Source organism: Primulina huaijiensis, chromosome 8 (genome assembly GCF_012295235.1).
Source record: "Primulina huaijiensis isolate GDHJ02 chromosome 8, ASM1229523v2, whole genome shotgun sequence".
Classification (NCBI taxonomy): Eukaryota; Viridiplantae; Streptophyta; class Magnoliopsida; order Lamiales; family Gesneriaceae; genus Primulina; species Primulina huaijiensis.
The window spans coordinates 19,276,723-19,298,007 of NC_133313.1; the positions used below are offsets into that span (position 1 = coordinate 19,276,723).

The 21,285-nt window shown below is 36.2% G+C and overlaps 3 protein-coding genes and 1 pseudogene across 4 annotated transcripts; 3 read left to right on the top strand and 1 right to left on the bottom strand.

Moving 5' to 3' along the window:
- The first annotated feature begins 411 nt into the window (after window positions 1-411).
- Window positions 412-4,831, top strand: LOC140983391 (uncharacterized). Its single transcript, XM_073450434.1, has 6 exons — window positions 412-675; window positions 1,151-1,190; window positions 1,281-1,370; window positions 2,658-2,820; window positions 3,839-4,112; window positions 4,233-4,831. The coding sequence occupies exons 1-6, from the start codon at window positions 622-624 to the stop codon at window positions 4,422-4,424; spliced, it is 813 nt and encodes a 270-aa protein (XP_073306535.1). The 5' UTR covers window positions 412-621; the 3' UTR covers window positions 4,425-4,831.
- A 1,330-nt stretch (window positions 4,832-6,161) lies between these two features.
- On the top strand, window positions 6,162-8,551 carry LOC140982395 (CASP-like protein 5B2). 2 transcript variants are annotated; one of them, XM_073448876.1, is made up of 3 exons: window positions 6,162-6,706; window positions 7,547-7,652; window positions 8,242-8,551. In XM_073448876.1, exons 1-3 carry the CDS (start codon window positions 6,576-6,578, stop codon window positions 8,440-8,442), a joined length of 438 nt encoding a protein of 145 aa, XP_073304977.1. In that variant the 5' UTR covers window positions 6,162-6,575; the 3' UTR covers window positions 8,443-8,551. The 2 variants fall into 2 exon arrangements, with proteins under 2 accessions (XP_073304977.1, XP_073304975.1); XM_073448874.1 differs by having other exon boundaries at window positions 6,173-6,706; window positions 7,547-7,679.
- Window positions 8,552-11,302: 2,751 nt separating this feature from the next.
- Window positions 11,303-13,948, top strand: LOC140982758 (glucan endo-1,3-beta-glucosidase-like). Its single transcript, XM_073449448.1, has 3 exons — window positions 11,303-12,548; window positions 13,270-13,537; window positions 13,623-13,948. Exons 1-3 carry the CDS (start codon window positions 11,412-11,414, stop codon window positions 13,649-13,651), a joined length of 1,434 nt encoding a protein of 477 aa, XP_073305549.1. The 5' UTR covers window positions 11,303-11,411; the 3' UTR covers window positions 13,652-13,948.
- A 75-nt stretch (window positions 13,949-14,023) lies between these two features.
- LOC140982759 (elongator complex protein 1-like) lies at window positions 14,024-20,936 on the bottom strand (annotated as a pseudogene).
- Between the last annotated feature and the right edge of the window lie 349 nt (window positions 20,937-21,285).

Here is a 21,285-nt window from a genome sequence, read left to right on the forward strand (position 1 = left end):
CAATTTATCCAAATATTTGGTTCGAACAAAATATAATTTTTGACAATTTATAGTTGTATGTTAAAATTTAATATTTATATGTTAATGAATTTCATGAAGTTATTAAAAATTTATTGAAAATATAAATATCTCTATAATTTTATGGAGTTTTTTTTATTTAAAACATGACTATATTAGAATATTCAAGAGTCTTAATTCAATGTCTCAAAATTTTTAGGCAAAAATTTGTGTGAGACGATCTCGCGGGTCGTATTTTGTGAGACGGATCTCTTATTTGGGTCATCCATGAAAAATTATTACTTTTTTTGAAAATATCGGTAGAGTTGACCCGTCTCACAGATAAAGATCGTCTCACAAGAGTCCTACTCAAAATTTTAAAATAATTAAATAAAAAATCATTAAATTGAATACCCAACTAGGTTTATCATATCTCATCGATTTACCGACTCGTGTTGTTTGTACAAAATATTTTCGAACTCCTTTCCACAGGCGTTGGAACTTGCAGACTAAGCATTACACGGGGCATTCGAGATCACGGAATAGCAAAAACACCGACATTCAACCCAATCTAGCATCACTATTTGAATACGTGTTGCTCGTTTCGTGAATCAATTGAATCCGATGGAAGAGTCCTTCACCAATCTTCCCTCTAGCCACTTGCTCGGCTCTGTTCCGGTTAGCATTTACTGTTGTCAAATTATTGTTATTATTATTGGAAAATTTGTCATAGGCTACGCTATGTAATTATTTGATTGAATCTGATCTGGTTGAGATATGGATATCTGTGCTGTAAATTATTTACTTTGTTTGGGAGCTCGGAGAGCTTGAGATTTGACGATGTGTCGTTTTCGTTTACGAGGACTTACCTTTATTGTGAATGTTGGGTTGGTTTCTTGTATTAAATTATGTAAATAACGTAAATTTATGAGGAAATGGGGCGTTAACTACTTAATAGGCCGACGCAAGTAGGGAGTGAATTACCTGAATACTGGTAAATATGATCATTTATATTTTCTAATTCTTATTTAGTAAAGGATGGTAGTCGTGGCTATCGTGAGCCAATTACGAATTTGGCGTGCTTTGGTGATTAATAGATTATCGCGATTGTACATGTTTGGAAAACAAATTGAAATTTCTTGCACACGTGCAGGCGGCTGTTGGCGAAGATCAAAATACCAACAATAAAGAAGGTATGAGCTTCTATCAAAGATTCACTTCATATTCGTTGCCTGAATCTTGCCCACCAAAGCTTCTAATTTTTATTTTGAAACTCCATGTAGTTCCTGGCGCGAATTTGCAAATATTTCCTCCGAACAATGGTGGAGGGGCGGGTCAGGGTCAGGGATATCAATCAATAGGTGGTGCCAGCGGTAAGTAAGAATTTTACTCATCTGCTATTTGATGCCAGTTGTTTCACAGGGATCAGGGTGTATTGAATTGCAACATTTTGCATTTATGTCATTGTTGAAAAATGGTGTTTTCTGTATTCTGGCAGTGAAGATTAAATCATTACTTCCACTTTTGTTAGCTTCTAATTTACCGATTATGCAAATACTGTAATCGAACAACATATACTGGTTTGAAGTAAGAATATGAAAGCAGTTGCATTCTGTAAGTTCTTCGAAATGGTATAATAGCTAAAAAAAATTAGAGCACTACAAACTGTGAATTGTCACTGATTGGATAAAGTAGGTAGATAAGCAATGAGATGTGAAATGCCTGGAAATAACAGAGAATGGACTGAGATACATTTTCCTCGGTCCCCAGTCCTTTCTTGAAATCATGACCTGATGGTACTGTCACTTGTCGCCTTTCTAAAGATCAAGGAGCACCAAGTGTTAGCTCCTCCATCCGCGTGTTTTTGCAAGTAACGCCTGTTATGCTGTGCCGAAATTCAGAGCTTATATATAAAATATTAATTTCTATCTGAAGAGGAAACTGCCCAGCTTCTTTTCCTGTCAGCAAATCACCAAATTCAAGAATATTTTTCTTCACCATTTGAACAGTACAACACATTATCAACCCAAAATAGTAAAAAATGTCACATTTGGCACCCATATATTCCTATAATGGCCAAATTGCGAGGTGTTTACCAAGTATTACTGAATTAAACCAAGGTGACATAATTCTTCTTTTCATATGTGGGACCATTTACTTAGGAAGTTGAATGATAAGATTCATGCATCTATATCTCTCTCTCATGTGAGCCATGTGTAGCATTCAGTCACAAATTTTTTATCGACCTTGTTTCACCTACATCTTACACTGGAAATGGAAACATGAACAGTAATAGTAAAATATTGAATAAAACTAAAATTGTGGGGATCAATCTAATGGTGGTGAGCAAATCTCATACAGGTTTTAGCGAGAATGAAATGTGTTCCATAAGATGTGGTGATTTTCCTGTGGAATGCATGATGTTAATTTGCTGTTAGTTCTGTCTTTCGCTTATTTTGTATCAAGGAACTTACAGAATGCTCTCTACGCATGTTTTGATCCAAAATGAGCTTTTCTCATGTGAGAATGATTCTTAGATATTTGTGTGGATGATGTATCCATTGTAATCCCAACTCCTTTTTAAGTGTTAAATGATTAATGATTGGACCTAATGGATCTTGCTTGTGCAATTAATTATGTACTGAGGCTAATGGTTGCAGATGGAGGAGGGCAGCAGGAAACAAACCGGAAGGGATTATTTAACATCTCTTCCTACACACAATATTTCAATGTAGACACAGATATTGTGTTGAACAGATTGATTAGTTCTTTATATCCTACTACTGGAGATTTTGCCAGCAAAATTGATGCGAACCCTGATCTGTAAGTTGTATGGTGATTGTATATACTCCTTGACATTCTTTTAGTACTTAAAATCTATATAATTTCTTTATCGAAAAAGTATTTATTCGTTTTCCCTCCAAGTCTGAAGTGAATCAAGCCTCCTTTCCTTCCATGATCTCATTCTTCTCATGGGAACGGGCTTACTTGCCTGGTATATATATTGATGCATATGTAGTGCATTGCCTGGCATATGATATGATAATTCAAAAAATTGTACTGGTTCCTTTCGACTAGTTTTCTACGTGAACTATAAGTTAAGATACAAATGTATATGAACAGGGTAGAAGCAACCTTAGGAAATGTTTGTTTATAAATCAATAAAAAAATTAGTTGAAAATGGCCGTTGACCAAACTATTCCGCATTGGTCTCAACTCTCGAAGATTCTTTCGGAAATAACATATTTTTGTGCTGTGTCAAATAAACATATTGGTTGGAAAAAATTTCCCTTGTAAAATACTGAGGAACAAATTTAGCTTGATAGTACTACTCTTGTTGACAGTAACACTATCCAACACAATGATGGGCTGAGATCAAGTGTCACGGAAAATGACTTTTTTTAGTTTATTAGTAGCCTGTCTCTAATTTCTTCTTGTTTCTGTTCAAGTTTAGTATAACTGAAACATATTTCTGTTTGTTTCCATTTTGTTCTAAATGCCTTATACAACTGGAACTCAGTGCATTTTGTCCAGTCAATGAAGACATTTGAATTGGCATGTGGTGTACAATTGATGACTTATTATTGACGAGTTTTAAGTTCACTGCCTTATATTTCTCCCACGTGGGCATCTAGATTCCCAGCTTGCCATATTCTACAATTGTAATAAGAAAGAAGATATATTAATTGGGACACTATGACAACGATCCTCTCTAAATCAGGATTTTTATAATATACTTTTTTGAAAACAGAAAATTGTTTGATGAAGAATATGGTTTTTTGTCTCCCTGTTTATGATTGATCAGACTCATCTGGAATCATGACCATTTATCATATTTCAGTTACGGTCTTGTCTGGATCTCCACAACGTTGGTTTTTGTGATTGCTTCCCTCGGAAACTGCGCCTCCTACCTAATGCAAAGAAGCAGCAGCCAAATTTCGTCATGGACCTTTGATGTCAACTATGTAAATGTGGCAGCAGTATCCATATATGGTTATGCGCTCATAGTTCCACTCGCGTACTACTTTTTGCTCCAATATATGGGTTCAACTGCCAGCCTTGTCCGCTTTTGGTGCTTGTGGGGATATTCCCTTTTCATTTTCGTCCTAAGCTCTGTAAGTATAAACGACCATCTTATAAAGATGAAATTCAATCTTATGCATACTTATACAAGTCCTTATTTGCCGATGCATTCGAAATGTGACATGACATTTATTTCTTTTGGGTACTTCCAGTTTCTGCTGGTTATTCCAGTCGAATTTCTGCGATGGACCATAATATTAATTGCTGGTGCTGCATCATCGAGCTTCGTTGCTTTGAACCTCAGATCTTATGTTCAGAATAGTGGACTCACGATTGTGGTCATCTCTGCATTCGTGCTGCAAATGGGCTTGTCGGTCTTTATCAAAATGTGGTTCTTCGCTTAGCTACGTACTGATATGGTTCGCTGACGCTATGCTGTGCTTTTGTTACGGAAGAGAAAACCGGGTTCATAAATTATTTTATTTTATTTTCTTTTATATTTTTGGATGGAAATTTACTACTTACAACCCTGTCCCTGGTAGCTTTTGGGTGTTAATATTTCTAACAAATTGAAATAGATTAAAATGTGTAAAAAAGGGAGTTTTTGAATGTGCAATTAAGAAATACTCGATCATATCAGTTATGTTGTAATAGTGGGGACTGTGGAGTTTGGACCTGACTGGTTTAGTTCGTTTCGTTAGTGTGCAACAATATTGTAGAAATCTTTTGGTTTTTGTTGAATTCTCCTCGTGTTAGTGATGAAAAGGACACCTTTTCTTTCTTTTGGTATTTTTATACATTGAATCAACTTTTTTCAGTTGTTACTTGTAAATTCATCGTTCTGTCAAATATTTTTTTATTTTTTATTTTTGTTTTGCAAAACAACATTCAAACATCTACCAAAAACTAAGGTTAAACCAGGAAAATTATATGCATAAATATTGGTATGACAAACATTATATCTTAAATTTAAATTCTTGGTTGTGTGATGGCTGTTCACTATCGATCGAGGAAGCACTGGTTTACTAGTTATTGATTTAAAAATAAAATGTGTTCTATGAGAAGTTCTCGAGTCATCAGTGCCTTGCAAATGTGTACATACTTTCGTAGTTTCATTGTTTTTGTTTTGTTTTTTTTATTTTTTAATAATTCGTAGTTTCATTCTTGATTCATGTAATCAAATGATTTTTTTTATCTTTGCATTTGGAGTAAAAATTGATAAAGGAATTGGTCTAAAAAAATTATTTTATTTTGAAATTCTGCTGCTTCTTTTAAGAATATTTGAAGTTTTTTCTTTGATAGAAAGAACAATTTATTTTAATTTTTATGACGCTTGATTTTAAAGAAATCCTAAAATATACATTTTATTCTTTAATTTTTCTAATTCCCAAAAAAAAATTAAATACGAAAATATATCTACTTTTTTTAAAAAAAAAAAAAAAAAACAAAACAAAACAAAAAACAGTATCTACTTTATTTTCTAGAAAAGTTGTCCTTCACTGATATTGAGTATGAGTGAGTGTTTTATCTCTGAATTTTGAATTATACGACATTTATCATGATTTCTTGATCTTGTAAAATATTTATCGAAATCAAAACAATTTCAACAAATAAATAAATATCAAAACTACTTTTATTAGTCAAAGATGTAAAAATATCTTGAGATAAATATTATCCATCCAAATTCTTAGTCAACAACAAATTAATAATGGGAAATGTAAGAAACAGCACCCTTACACATTTTATTTGATGTTACAAGAATTTTGAACATCAATCGACTAAAAAGTGGAAAAAGAACCGACTCTTAAAAATATGTCACGTTGTTTATCTATACTATATATTAAGTTTGGGCCTAATAAAGATAAAATGAGACATTAAATTTCCCTTCTAACTTTACCCTTAAGTTATATCAATATTACAAATTTTTTTTAAATTTCAACCAACACTTTTTTTTTTTTAAAAAAAATTTCATCAATTCAAGTAACACTTTAGTTTTTCGATAATTTATAAAATTTTACTTCAGTCTCTCGGTAATTATAAAAGAAATTGTACATACTTATCATAAAAAATTTACGCAAATTCCCAGTTCCTTTTCCACTTTACACCCTTTTATTTTATTATTATTATTATTGTTATTTTTTTAGGATGAATTTTAATTTTGTTATTACCCGTAAATGCTGAAAAGTTGCGCGAGATCACAGCTGATTATTAGATTTATCTGAATCAAATCAGCTCCTCCTCCAAAGAATCATAACAATACCAGTCTACAATTCAATTGTCAGCATCAGGAGTTGCTGTTTTGATTTGCCCAGAAAAAATAAAAAAATTAGTTGCAGTCTCAATTCCCATGCCAGTGTTGTGAAATTGAAAGATCGTCCCAATATCCCATCTTCTTGGTGGAGAGAACAAAGAGAATTTTGACGTTTATAAAGTTTCCTTTTTTATCTGATGATTCGAATCCTTGATTGCTGTGGGAAAAAACCCACCTCGTAGAAATTTAATCTTTGACCAAAAAAAAAAATACGCGAAAATTTAGAGAGTGCTGGAAGAGAGGGATGAAGGAGGTGTTTGGCAGTCCAGGGAAAAGGAGTGGGCTAGTGATGAGGATTGGGCAGTGTTTGTGTGCAGCTGGTTCTGTTGGGATTATGGCTTCTGCTTCTGGCTTCTCTACTACTACCGCCTTTTGGTAATTTCTTCCTTTTGTTTAATTTTCTCACCGATTTGTTTTTATTTTGCTGTTTTATGTATATGGGTTGCATTTATGCGGTTGTTGGAAAGTTGTATTACGAATAGTATTTGGGGTTTGGTGGTGTTTACTAAAAGGAGGAAATGCAAGGTTTTAAAAGAAGAAATATTGGAAAGAGTTTCTGTTTTCGGTGAATCCAAATGGTGTTGCATTAAACACACCAGACATACGCACGTAAATTGCAGGCGTTTGCCCATTTAGGTAGACGAGTAACACTTAAATTTAATGGAGACTATCGTAGATGAACATGGAATCTATTATGAATATTCTCCTAAACATGTGCAACAAAAGATTTTGATTGGAGATGTGTACATTATTCAATTTGTTAATTTCGATGAGCGTGATCTAGGAAACAGATTCCTTGGATGCAACATAATGCATATCTATTTCAAATTGTTACAAGTTCGTTTTTTTTTTAAAAAAACAAATTACAAACGAGAATGGTTGCTTGTATTGGTTTTGAACTCTGTTCTAAGGACCGCCAGGTGCCACTAGATCACCGAGGGTCTCCATGCAGAACTGGTTCTTATTGACCTAGTTGTTGGCTCCCTCTTTCTTGTGCGTTCTACTTCGCTTTCTCTGAACTCAGTGCTGAAGTTCAACTTAGGTTTCTCTGATGCTTGGATGAAATTGAAACATCTGTTCTACTGCTTCAAATTGCCTGCTTATATGATTTTGAACTCAATAATTTTTAGATTCTTGGTCAGTTCTACCAACTTTTTGGTGTTTGAATCATGGAATTTGTCCAAAGATTGCTAATCTGTATGCATATTTTGACAGCTACTTAATTGGTTCCATGGGGCTTCAAGTTTTGTGGAGCTTTGGACTTGCATGCCTCGACATACATGCTTTGAGATTCAACAGAGACCTTCTTAATCACTTCATGGTCAGCCTTCTTGTTGTTGGTGATTGGGTAACTAACGTCCCCCTTAACCTTCGTTTGAAATACTTCCATACTCGCATTTAACAAATTCTTCGTTTTTTTCTTGAAACAAATAGATTACCAAATAAAACCTCTAATTATACACTCGTGAAAAAGGGAGTTGTTTTCTGGAGTTTGAGTTGATTTAGGATAATACCAAAGCCTAATGCCGTTTTATGCAACACAGAGTGTTAGATTTGATGGCTGGGGATTGCTGTTAATGTGAGGGTAATTTTTCATGGTGAGCCGCGATAACATGGTATGAGTAGAAATCTATCCTTAGAACGCAACAAAGTTTTCAGTCTATTTTTAGTTTCACGGGCTCCAAATTCAAATTCAATTTAGCAGTAGTGTCATAGAATATAGATAACGTTTCTTGATCATTGTATGGAACCAAATTGTATGGTTTGTTATTTTTTTTTTAGGTTAAAATGTATGGTTTGTTTTTTATGTTACATCAGTTGGCCATTATATCCTGCTGATATCATTCTTTCCCACTATGATTTCAATCCAAAAGTAGATTTTATGCTTAACTAACTCGTTCCTTCTGCAGGTTACAGCTACTCTATCACTCGCGGCTGCTAGCTCGTCTGCTGGTGTTATGGTCTTCTTTACCAGAGATACAAGCGTCTGTGCGATAGAGACCAAATTTGCATGCATTATGTTTCAGATATCCATAACTTTGGCTTTTGCCACATGCTTTCTTATCGCCTATTCTTCATATGTCTCGTTTTGGCTTGTCGCATCGTTTTGAACAGAACGGGTTGATACTGTAACTTTTTTAATCACACGCAAGAGTGAGGTTGGCTTATCGAGTAATGTAAACAGAATGAGTTGATATTAACATACAGGAGATGTTTTTTTGCATATTTTTGTATTATTTGGGGGTTGATTTTGATGATGTCTAATGAACGATGTTGTAATCCCTTCCCCAAACAGTAGCTCTGAACTTGATACTAAAAAATTTAAAACTGTTTCGCCTCATACTTCTTCCAGTGTTCCCAGTATGATCTTCTCCATCGGGAAGAAGATGCATAGAGGTTTTGTTGAGTGGAGATTTGAATCTTTCAAAAAAAAAAAAAAGATTTCTTGAATCTTCATTGTTAGGCACGCCTGTTGATTTGAGGATGAGATGATTGGGGATTTTGTTAAATTTATTTCAGAAAGAGCTAAAATCAACACTATAACTGTTATAATACCAATTTTAATAGAATTGGTGTGTTTGAGAGATTGTTACTTCCAATTATAATCCAATTTCAACCACGAAAATGCTAAGTTGCATGGTTACACCGTCTGGCTAGCCAAGTTCTCCAAGCTAAAAAAGTCCCATCTGCCTCCGTGCGTTTCATATGCTCCCCCTAAATGGTTTTGCTCTTGATTATGATATCAAGATTTAGTTTTTTCTTCTTTTTTTTTTTTTGGGTATTTAGCATAAAGGTTTCTCCGTCGTACAGTCCGACATGTGCCCCCCTTTTTCTGGGATCACCAGTCAAGATTCTGCAATCAATTTAGCACCTGGGACCGATGCCCTTGCACGTTCCGATGGTTCTGGTGTGTACTGCAATCTGGGGGACACCTAGTCGTTAAGCTTCTTCAAAGTGAAGATGTAAAAAGTGGTTGCTGATTTTCCTAAAATTTTATTAACCTTCCCCTATGAACCTTTAAAATATTCAGATTTTTTTTATATCTGCAGAATTGAGACAAATATGTAAACCACAGGCGTCCTGGCTGAGGCCTCGAGCAACTAGATCATGTTCCAGAGATATTTATCTTATTTGCCAAGTATTCAAACAACCTCAGGGCATCAAGAATTATACTTGATATCAAGAATTTTGCCTTAGTTCTCCAACACACAAAGCATAACTTCATAAGCTACTCTTCTCGTTTATTACCTGTCACCCACTCCTAAGAGTGTTCATCGATCGGTTCGATTCGATTTTCGATTTTTTATTTTGATTTTCGGTTTTACAAATATATAATCCAATATCCAAATCATTTTTTTTCGGTTCGATTCGATTTTCTACCAAAATAATTCAGTTATTTCGATTTTGATACAAATATTTAAATTAATAATATAAATATATTGTAAAATATAATATTTTATCGTTTTACATTATTTCTTAATAAAATATTTAAACATAAAGTTTAAATGAATTACATAAACAACCATCAAACTAAATATTATTCAAAATAATTCATCTTTCACTTATATCATCTCAAAAAATATATAATAAAAATAAAATTATTAATTTAATGAAATTTCGATTGATTCGATTTTGACATACATAATCCGAAACCGAAACCGAATCAAATAAATTTCAATTATAACATTTATATCCGAATTATAAAATTCGATTTTTCGGTTCGATCCAGTATTCAAAATTTTCAATTTGGATTTTCAATTTTTCAGTTATATCCGAAATTTGAACACCCGTGTCCATCCCAAATCTAAAGGTATTCATTCACACACCTCATATCTATATTCCGACCATCATTTCCAATAGTTTTCCGCATATGCTTGAAATTACTGACTGATATACAAACACACATGCATAATTAATTCCAACAAATAGAAAAAAATAAATTGAGAGAGATTAGGGCTCATATCAAGTGTAAATTTGGAAAAGGTCAATCATGGGGGCCAAAAACTCAGATCCAACAAAACAAAAAATATGGCAGTCATAAGATGAAAATGGAAGCCAATTTGCACAGCCGCCAGCCCTTGTGTGGGCGGCAACAGAATCTTGCTTCATATTTTCATCTCAATCCTTTCCATTTCTCTCTGCAAGGATTTGAGTAGTTGCGTCGAGGGCCAGATTTTCCCCCGCTCAGGCCTCTCTCTTCGTAATCACAGCCCTAATTATTCCGAAATTCAAAAAAAAAAAAAAAAACACAAAGACAACTTTGCTTCGCTTCGCTCTGCTCTGCAGAAGAGGATGATTTTAGGGTTTGTAAACGGACAAGATTGTTGTAAATGTAGATAGATAAATGGCCCATTTATCTTTTAACTAAAAGCCCAATGAAGTGGAACCAATAACATGATACAAAATAATGTTAGATATAAAATAGTTTACTTTTGTTTTTTGTATTTTAATTAATATTTTACATATTTCTGTGAGTTATTTCCAAAATTAAATAAATTTCTTGGTAAAACAACAATAACAATTTGTATACGCTTCAAAAAAAAAAAATAATACTAAAAATACAACAATATATCATGAGATTTTATATTCAAAGATTTTGACAAATTGAATTTTTGTATTGAATTTTTTGTGTTGTACAAATTAATATACATATATTGATGTACATGTAACATCATTCCAAAAAAAAATATATGAAAATGATATTAATATTTGCAAGCACAAAAAGCATAAACGAAGGATGACTTTTGATTCTTAATTATTTTTCTTTTCCCACATTATTTAATGAAAATGTTATTTATAGTGTATCCTATTTTCAAAATATCATTAATTACATAGTGATCGCCATAATTTATTTATTTATATAATATATAATAATATATTGTATTAATAATATAAATATCATAATTTATTATTTAATATTGATATTTGTAAAGTTAGGCATTGGTCAAACGAAAGATTGTCCTTTGTTTTTGACCATCTGTCCTTACGCCATTTTGTGCTGCTTTAAAAATTCCTCCGACTTCTCCATCTTTCCCCTGGATTTACTCTTTGGTCATCAATTCTTTCTATATGTATTTGTATGTATAATCTTCTTTCATTTTCTCTTCTTCTTACCTTTATTTATTCATTAAACTCCTCAGATATGGCGGTGTCGCCAAGGATTATTCATCGTTCTCTACAACCTTCCGCTGCCGCCATCTTCCTCCTCCTCCACATCACGGCCGTGCACTGCATAGGCGTTAACTACGGCACACTCGGAGACGACCTCCCGCCTCCTGCTCAAGTCGCCACTTTCCTCAAGGACAAGACAACCATCGACCGTATCAAACTCTTTGATGTCAACCCAGACATCCTCCGGGCCTTCGCCGACACGGGGATACTTGTCGCCGTCACCGTGCCCAACGGCGAGATCCCAAGTCTCACCAACGTCCGCTACGCTCGCCGTTGGGTGGCTGATAACATCAAGCCATTCTACCCACGTACAAAGATCAACTACATCCTCGTAGGCAACGAAATCCTCCACTGGGGCCCACAGAACCTCATCGACAATCTCGTCTCAGCCATGAGAAGCCTCCACAAAGCTCTTCTCCTCTCTGGGATCAAAGACATCAATGTGACGACAGCTCATTCCCTCGGAATCCTCGAGCGATCCGAACCTCCGAGCCTGGGAAGATTCCGACCCGGCTGGGACGTCGGGGTACTTGCTCCAATGCTCCAGTTCCTCCGTGAATCGAAGTCGCCTTTCATGGTGAACCCGTACCCATATTTTGGGTACAGCCCAGAAAATGCAGATTTCGCCTTGTTCCGACCAAACAAAGGATATTTCGACAGATACTCCAAAAGAACCTACGGAAACATGTTCGATTTGTTATTGGACGCTGTGCACATGTCGATGAAGAGATTGGGCTACGAAGATGTAGACATTGTGGCAGGGGAGACGGGGTGGTCGTCTCTTGGGGAAACGTTTGAGCAGCCCAAATGCTCGGTCGAGAATGCGGCTTCGTACAATGGAGGTCTTGTGAGGCAGTACAATTCTGGAAGAGGCACTCCATTGATGCCGCACCGGAGGTTTGAGACTTATATCTTCGCGTTGTTTAACGAGAATCAGAAAACGGGTTCTCTAGCAGAGAGAAATTTCGGCCTTTTCCGACCAGATTTCACCGCGGTATACGACGTTGGCATCATGCGCGCCGGAGCCGGAGCTGCTCCTGCAAAGGTTAGCATTAATTTGTTTGCCTTCTTGCCTTGTCTGAAAATCACGTAGATAACTTTAAAATTTAATTATTTTTTTTAAAATTTAATTATTTTTTGTAAAAGTTTTCGAGTCCTTCCACAATTTTTTTGGATGATAGTATTTGAGATTATGCAAATTTAAGCATGCCATTATGATTAGTTAATTAATTATGCATAATTTGTTTTTACCATCTCGTCTATTAATTATCACTGCAATAATTTTATCACAAGGTTAAATTATTCGACTTTACGTAAAGGTGCATGAGCTGTATGTTGAACGTTAGAATTTAAATTTTTCTAAGAAAAATGGGGAAAAAAACAAAAAGAAAAGCACAGAACATGAATCTACGGTGGTATCTGTCAAGACTTGAGCATAAAGGTGCATGAGCTGTATGTTGAACTTTTTAGCCAATTCACACATATTTTCGTATCTATATAATATGTATGCATGTTCTATTTTGAAATATTCTATGTTCCAGAATACTCATGCCTTTAATATGTTCTCTTTGCCTTTTAGCACCACTTGTTGCTATTTTCTTTAGCTTTGTTTGTACTAATTATGTTCAAAATTTACGCTTAATTTCTGGTTCTCGTGAGGAATTAAGTAAATTTTACTCTACACAACAAAGAACAAATAATGGATTTACTAAAATAAGTTTAAAATGAAACAAAATTGATTGATCTCAATGAATTGATGGGTGCAGCCTGTTCCAACACCAGCACCAGCAGCAGGGAAGAAATGGTGTGTACCCAAGCCAGCGGCAAACGACGCGGCGCTGCAGGCAAACATAAACTATGTTTGCAGCCAAGGGGTAAACTGCAGTCCGATTCAGCCAGGCGGCTCTTGCTTTGACCCCAACACGGTGCGGGCACACGCATCCTTTATAATGAATGCTTACTACCAAGCCGAAGGCAGAAATGACTACAACTGTGACTTCGCCGGATCCGGCGTCCTCACTACAAACGACCCCAGTACGTTTCATTTTTCCCTTATTTCTACAGCAATGATTAAAATAACAAATTGAATGTGTCTGATATATATTTTTGTTTTGGTCAGGTTATGGTGCATGCAGGTACACTTCTTAAATCCACAAGAAGCTGGAAAGAACCACACTGTCACTGGGAACTTTGTCTCGGCATAATAGTTTATTAATTTTGTAAGTTTTATAATAATTTAATTCCATAGTACAAGCGGCAACTGCCAATCTATTTAGTCAACAAATAGCAGTCAGTCTTTTAATCCGAGGGTGAATTGCGTAAATCTATCAAAATAGAAACAACTGTGGCAGAAAATGTCATCTTGCACTATTTCCTAAATCTAATGTTTCAATTTGTTCTCTACCAAAACTTTATTTTACGCATTTAAGGGTAGATATTTGTACATTAATATCTTACGCTTTATATTTGTATGTTATTATTGAGTGGAAGGGTTACAGCATAGTAGTAACCGTACACATCAGCCTCAAATGGGATATAGAATTAACCAAAGTTCAAATTTTTGTTGAGGATTCATTGTTCTTGCTATCTCATGTCTTTACAAAGTAATTTTTGCCATGCACAAAAACCGATACAAATACATAACATGGAGAGTAGAAGGAGAGGATCAAAGCAATACTTTTGACATCCAAGAGAAGGCCTCTGAATTATGCAATGGTTCCTTCCGCACATTCTGAATGTAACGTTCCCACAAGAACGCATATTCATCAACACTATCACTGGGCATCGCATCACCAGTTAGCTTTACCGCTGCGATTTGAGAGACCTGGAACTTTTCAGCACCATGTTGCAATTTCCGAGCAGTTTCTTCTTCACCGAGCATCACAAGACAAGTCAGCAAAGATTTAAGCTCACATTTTGCTCCTTCGGATAGAGACATTCCCTTCAAATGCTCTACTAAAGCCATCTCCTCGCTCGGGCTGGATAGCTAAAGTTACTTCTCTTAAGATGGTTCTTTTCCCCAATCAAGGAAAATAAAATATGCATAGAAATACTTTACCTTCCAGCTCTTATTTTTCCTCTATTCCGCTGTCTGCCTCTGCCCCTAGCAGATGTGCTCAGGGAGATCGATGCGGTCAAACCCTTTTTTCTCCTGCTAAGTACAAAGCATGTCCAAGTGAATTCAAAGATTTCACAATCTGGTATTTGATGGCCTCATGGTTTTCGATAAAGAATAAACAAGTTCATAGAAGCCAATAGTCACCAATTTTTATCACTGAAATTAAAACTCAATAGATTATTGATGGTGATGAATGGCCTCCTAGCATGATTCAAATGGCAGAAATCGAGTGATCATCACCCAGCCTATCTCTAAATTGGTGACGATGTATTTGAATTCTAAGAAGGATAATGACAGTAGAAAAACAACATGAACATTTACAGGACTGGCAAATGAATGTTGGTTCCTAATTATAGAAGTCTAAATTTGAATTCACACTTGACTCATATCTTGACATCAATGAAACAAATAACAGTTATATGACGAGACAAGAGACAGACTGACGGGTCTACAGCAAAACGGAGTGCTGGAGAAACCAGGCTTCAAGCTAATAGGATATAATAATGCTAATGAAAATATAGGAAATTTATTGCCAAGTTGGCAAAACCAGGCATATAGAGGGAGAGCGATCACAAAAGGAGCAAGGTGCCTGAATGGAAGCAATTGGACATCTAGAAAGGTTCTACAACAGAAATGAAATATAGAAGATGTTGCACGAAGGAATAACATTGGATGGATGAAATGAAACAGTACAACATAACCTTCATGGGCAGCAAGATGCCGATAAACTTAAAAGAAAAGTTTCTGAGTCAATTATTTGGCCAACGGTCCACATGATAGTGAGCTTTAGTTTATGAAAAAGAAAGAGCTTTGGTTTATGGAAAAAATACATATTCAGAAGATAATTGTAGTTGAAAAAGAATTTAAGGTTAAAAGTGAAAAAATTAAAGAAAATGTTGGAATGGCAATGATTAAAGTTAAGATTAGGGTCGGACATTTAAGATGCTTAGATTTCAGAATCAACCTGAGAACTAACTGTGAGAAAACAGGAGTATTGGACATTTAAGATTGTTCAAGTGCTAGAAGATGCAAATAGCAGACTTAAGATGCTTAAGGATGAATGCAAAAATAAAAACAGCTTGCATGTCACTAACAAAATGAATCAGCCCAAGCAGCATTAAGATTTTTAAGGGAGGGCATCCTTTGTCAGATGCCATAGATAGAGCAGGGGCATCAAGAAAAGAGGAAAATATGAACTTGTACGATGGTGCAGTGCTAAAAGATATTGGCCAACATTCCTAGCAAAAATGATAAACTCTAAACAAAAGGCAGTATGAAGAAACTATGCGCTAGAGACAACTGAATATTTGGCAAAAAACTTGCCCTGTGGTATATGCACTCAACCCACTGAAAGTAGTGGTAGCTTGTGAAGCTGTTTCATCATCAACATAGCCCACAGATCGCTCATCAGATTGGATTGTTGCAGCAAGTATCAATCTTATTTGACGAACTGCCAGGTTGCGGGTCAAGTACTTGCCAGCTTTTTCCATCCCTTCACTGTATTCTCCAATGAGCAAGCTAGCGCACTCTAGAGAGGAACTGTTCACTACTTAACCAGGTTGTCTCTTTGGTGCAGAAAAGCAATTCTCAAAGCCTCTTCCCATTCTCTTGCTCGGACCAACAAGCTGATACCATTGTTGACATCACCGCAATAATCTAATACTTCTTTAGCAGCATCACTTAATTTACCAAGTGCCTGAAGAAGCTCCTCACAGAGTTCACGAGCCAGATGCAAAAGCTCAACCTTCCCAAATTTAATGAGGCCAGCTGGCAGCTACTGTCAGAACCCCCTTCCAATTGCCACAAGCACGGTAAGCCTTTAGAGCTTTTTCTAGATCGAAGCAACACAAATAGGTGGTAGCAGCATCCTCAAAGCATTTTGAAGAAATGAGATGATCTCCCCATGCTTCAAGAATTTGCCGTTTTTTATCCTGCTCGTCAATCAACTGAAGAACCAAAGGATATAATTCAGGAGCATTCATCATCAGGTTTGTAAAATCTTTGTACTAAGGGTCTCCAGCAGAAAAAATGTGCCTGAGAGCACTTTCATATCTCCGCAGTTTAAGGTCGATGTTATACTTCATCAAAAGCATTGGCATGTTTTCCAATTCTTCAAGTAGTGGCAGAAATTCTCTAGGATCCTTTTGTGAATTTAATGCAACAATAGCAGCAAGATTTAAATCATAAAGCCCCAAAGCAGCTTCAAAAACCGCCTCTGAATCGGACGACCATAGCAGATGCTTCAAAGCTTCCTCAGAAGAAGGGTGAGACATTCTGTTTGAATTGTCAGTTCCAGTGAGCTCCATTTCTCAGATAAACTTTACGCTTTCCAANGGGGGGGGGGGGGGGGGGGGGGGGGGGGGGGGGGGGGTGGTGTTATTTTTAGCTAAAGTGGTCAGAATGGAAATCTCTCTTGAAGGGCTATCCTCAATGTTCTCCTCAAGCGCCTTGCGGATGGCCATCAGGACAGAGTTTACTTTATTATGATCACCATTTGAATCCTTTAGGTCTTTGCACTTATACTTTATATGATGTGCAGACAAGTGATTTTTGTACAGTGTCTCCATGATATTTATATTTTTCAAGCCACATACAAACTCCGTCATGTAGCTCAAATTCCTCACCTGTTTGACAAAATCTGCAGCTGACTGAACAAAGGTTTGCCAACCACAATGGTGAACAATAATATTAAAATCTATCCTATGTCGTCTAACCCTGAGCAAGGCATCTCTGAAATGACCTTTGCCCAAAGAATTTACAATTGAGGCCATACACACATTCAAGATTTCCTCGAGGTGTTTGTAGTATGATCGCAGACTCCTCTCCATGGAGGACACCTACAACCTGGGCCCCTCTCTCCCATATATTCATACAAGTGCCTTCAGTTTCAGACTTTCTACTCTTCACAATAGGCATGAAATTCTCATACTTCTGTTCCAGTTCTCCGCACACAATTTCACCAAAGTCAACAATAAATAGTAAATCCTGTTTAGTTGCAATCACCAAATGAGTCACTGTTGAATCACCAGAATTCGAGTAAAATGAAAAGCTTCTGCAGTTCTTACATAACATCCTTCCCTCAATATGCAATCTACCATTGTCATCAAGCCCAAAAAGTAACAGTTTATCTGGTGCAAAATCTCCAACTTCAACAATATCCATCTGAGGGCTGGACGACAAGAAATCCTTATTGTCACATTTACGAAGATTGCCTCCTCTATTGGCTCCCAACTTGGAAATGTACTCTGATAATTTTCCACCATCAAACTGAACCAATGCCGAAGATCTACGAGATGGCACAGGAGCTATACCAATAACCACCCCTTCAAGATGAATCTGATTCGAAATTTCACTGTGCCAACCTGAGGATGCCACTGAACTAGGAATTCGATCCTCAGAGCTACTGATCTCAATTTCCAGTAGGTAATAACCTAGACTACCATCCTTATTAACAGGGTGCTCTTAGTGCCATTACTATTTCTATAACCAAAACCAAAATAGGAAACATCGAGAAGCACATGTTAATCCAACCAAGACAGATGCAGCAAAGATCCAAATTCTGTACCAGGATATGGAGCCTCAACTTTAAGAAGGTTCCCTTCCAGCTCATCCCATTGTTCAAGCGGAGGAAGCTCCACAATACTTAAGCCTCCATTTGACAGCGATGCAGCCAGACGATTTTGCGAAACTTTGAAGCTGTAAGTCATATCACGAACAGCGCTAGGAAACTCTAAGCTAAAACAATACATAGGAGGTGGAATTAGGGACAACGATAATGGGGTTACTAATATCTTTGAGCCATCAATGACAAATGCTGTTGAATTATCCCTTACAGCTGTGACCCAAACAAACTTGTAGCTTATAATTTGGCCACTACGAGTCCAACTAATCAATCGAAGAGGTTTTGTAGGATCCCACATGAAGTTCACTTTATCATTCTTTGAATACCTAATCTCTTGCTTTAGATACCAATGATTATTAATAAAAAAACCAAATCTTGATGGTATCATATGTTTCATTTCTAACAGTAGCAGCAAGAAGATCAGAGTTACAGTTGAACCTCAGGAAGTCTATAGTAGCCTCAATTCCCTCAGTGATACTGAATGAGCTTCTCTCTAAACCATTTCTCTCAAAAAGCACAATAGATGGGCATTTCTTTTCTTCACTTCAATCATAAACAGCAGCAATTTTTCTTCCACTTTGAATCCAGTCCAACACTGAACCCATGAAAGGCCGTGGTTCTGAGACAGCATGGAGCGCCCCTGAGTCACGTTCCCAAACTTTGAGCTTTTTATTTGAGGGAAATGAATCATGCACGTTGCTTAGAGCTGCAAAAAACTTGCCATTGCCCCTCCATGAAATGGGATTGTCAAATAAAACTTCGGCAGAAGATGCTAGTTCATCTGAAACACAATCCAACACATCATGTGAATAAACTGCACTCGATGCTAAAGCTCATGCACATAACCAATGAAAATCACCAAGTGCCATTTATTCTAGAGAACTAAATATTTTCTGCAGTATAGTTAAGACGATAAAAATGCAAAGGATCATAGAAAAAGTCCATGACACCTCCATCTTCCTAAATCAGGTATTTGATGCTTACTAGTTACTACTCTCGGTCAACATTAAACAATGTTTTTCTGAGCATCTTTCCCACCCTTCCTTCATGAACCACATCACTTCTTATGACCAACAATGACGCAGGACAATTTTTCAATTGTAATTTAAATGTTGCCTGCTGATAAAAAAGAAAGACTCAAAAGGGCACAACTGCACGAGAAGAAATTGCTATGTGCAAAGGTACCAAAAGACAGGGGGGAATTGCAAAAATGAGTCTGTAAAAATCAATACAACAAGAGGGGCTTATTCTTGCAAAAAATAAAAATTGCAAAAGTCTCCCCAAAAAAGACCGTGTGAGCGAAAGAAATCTTGAGAACTTTCCAAGGCATTCCAAAAATCTCTTTTTGAATAAAGTTAATTCCTAATGGAATCTTACTATTATATCATAGAACTGCCTACTATCCATATACAATTTTATGAACCATCGTCGTTAAGAGCAAAAAAAGTTTCCTTAAAGCCCCAAAAAAAAGAAAAAAATGAAACAGATGTCATCAAGTTAAACATAAGAGGCAGCTTATGACATGATTGACTCACAAGTCACGTCAAGTTTAAATTTAAAGAATATGGTTAAAAGTCCTTACCTACGTCAATATCTTCTGACAAATCATCTAGTGCCAACTCATACAACAGATCCCAATCAAGATTCATCACTAGGATCTGCTGAAAACCAGTGACCATACCAAACAAATTACCATCTGGACTTAGTGAGTTACCATCTGGACTTAGTGAGATACACCTGACACCACCTTCCACTCGTCCAACAATTTCTATTGCGTTATCATCCACATTATAGAGTAATAGAAGACCACAAGAAGTTCCCATGAGCAAGGCTTCCTTTTCCATGGCATATTCTAAACAAGTAATGCAATCTCCAGTTTCTAGATCAATGAGTTGAGCAGAAGCAGGTAATGAGGTCTTACTCCAAGCTCCTTCAGTCTGGTTGCACAAAAGATTCTTCAGGAGACATTTAGATACAGAACTATACAAAAATCGAGAAACTGGGTGCATAATCATTAAAAAAAAAAATAAGTTTGGAAAGAGATTAGTCCTCTCACTTGGACAAATTCACTAATCAAGAATTTTTATCAAAAATAAAATCTTTCTTCTTCATGCAGCTTCGATACACACATGCATAATATCATGATTCATAACACATCAAATCTCATTTGATGACACAATAAAGGGAGTGCATTTTATCATATATTAAATCTATGGAAGACAATCCAAGCAGTCATAATTTGCTAGACCGAACAACAATGAGTTGCACCAAAACCACTACCTTCAGGAAGAAAAAAAATCAAATTGTATCCATAATCTTCATACGACACATCCAAAAAACATTAAATCCACCCTCCACTTAATTCTGCAAGACAGAACCGGAAAACAACAAAGCAACAAAGAAGAGTAAATAAAAAAAAAGGTTTTCATTCCTGAGGCGAAAGATTCTGTGTTGTGTAAATGAAGTTGGAGGATGAAGCAAAGAAGAGGCGGTCGCGCTCCACGTCAATGGCCGCCAACCGGAGCAACTCCTCCCCACTTTCAGACTGTAACTGTAGCCTCGCGGCCACCTCCAACGAAATTTTCAGATTATTCATCCCTTCCTTTGCACGATTACTCGGTGGATTTTTCTATTCGACTGGCGGTTTGTCGTTGGTCTAAGCCTACAAGGTTTAGTGGGTTTTAGCTTAAGGTCGAGTGTAGGGATGGTAATTTACTCCGAACTCGTTGGAGGATCCGATATCCGACTCTAATAGAAGAGGGTATGGGAGAATTTTTAAACCCGATTAAATAATTGGGTAATCGGGTATGGGTATTTTCGGGTTCGGGGATGGAGGTGGGTTTGATATAATCCGACTCACACCCGACCCGAATACCCGTTTAAATTAATATATATATATTAATTATATTTATTTATATTAAAGATTCGTTAATCAATCCACTGATTTTCGAAGTTTTCAATACATATAATCATAAATTTGAAAATTAAAGAAAACTATGCTTTATATATTAAAAGATAAGAAAATATATAAAATTTCATTAT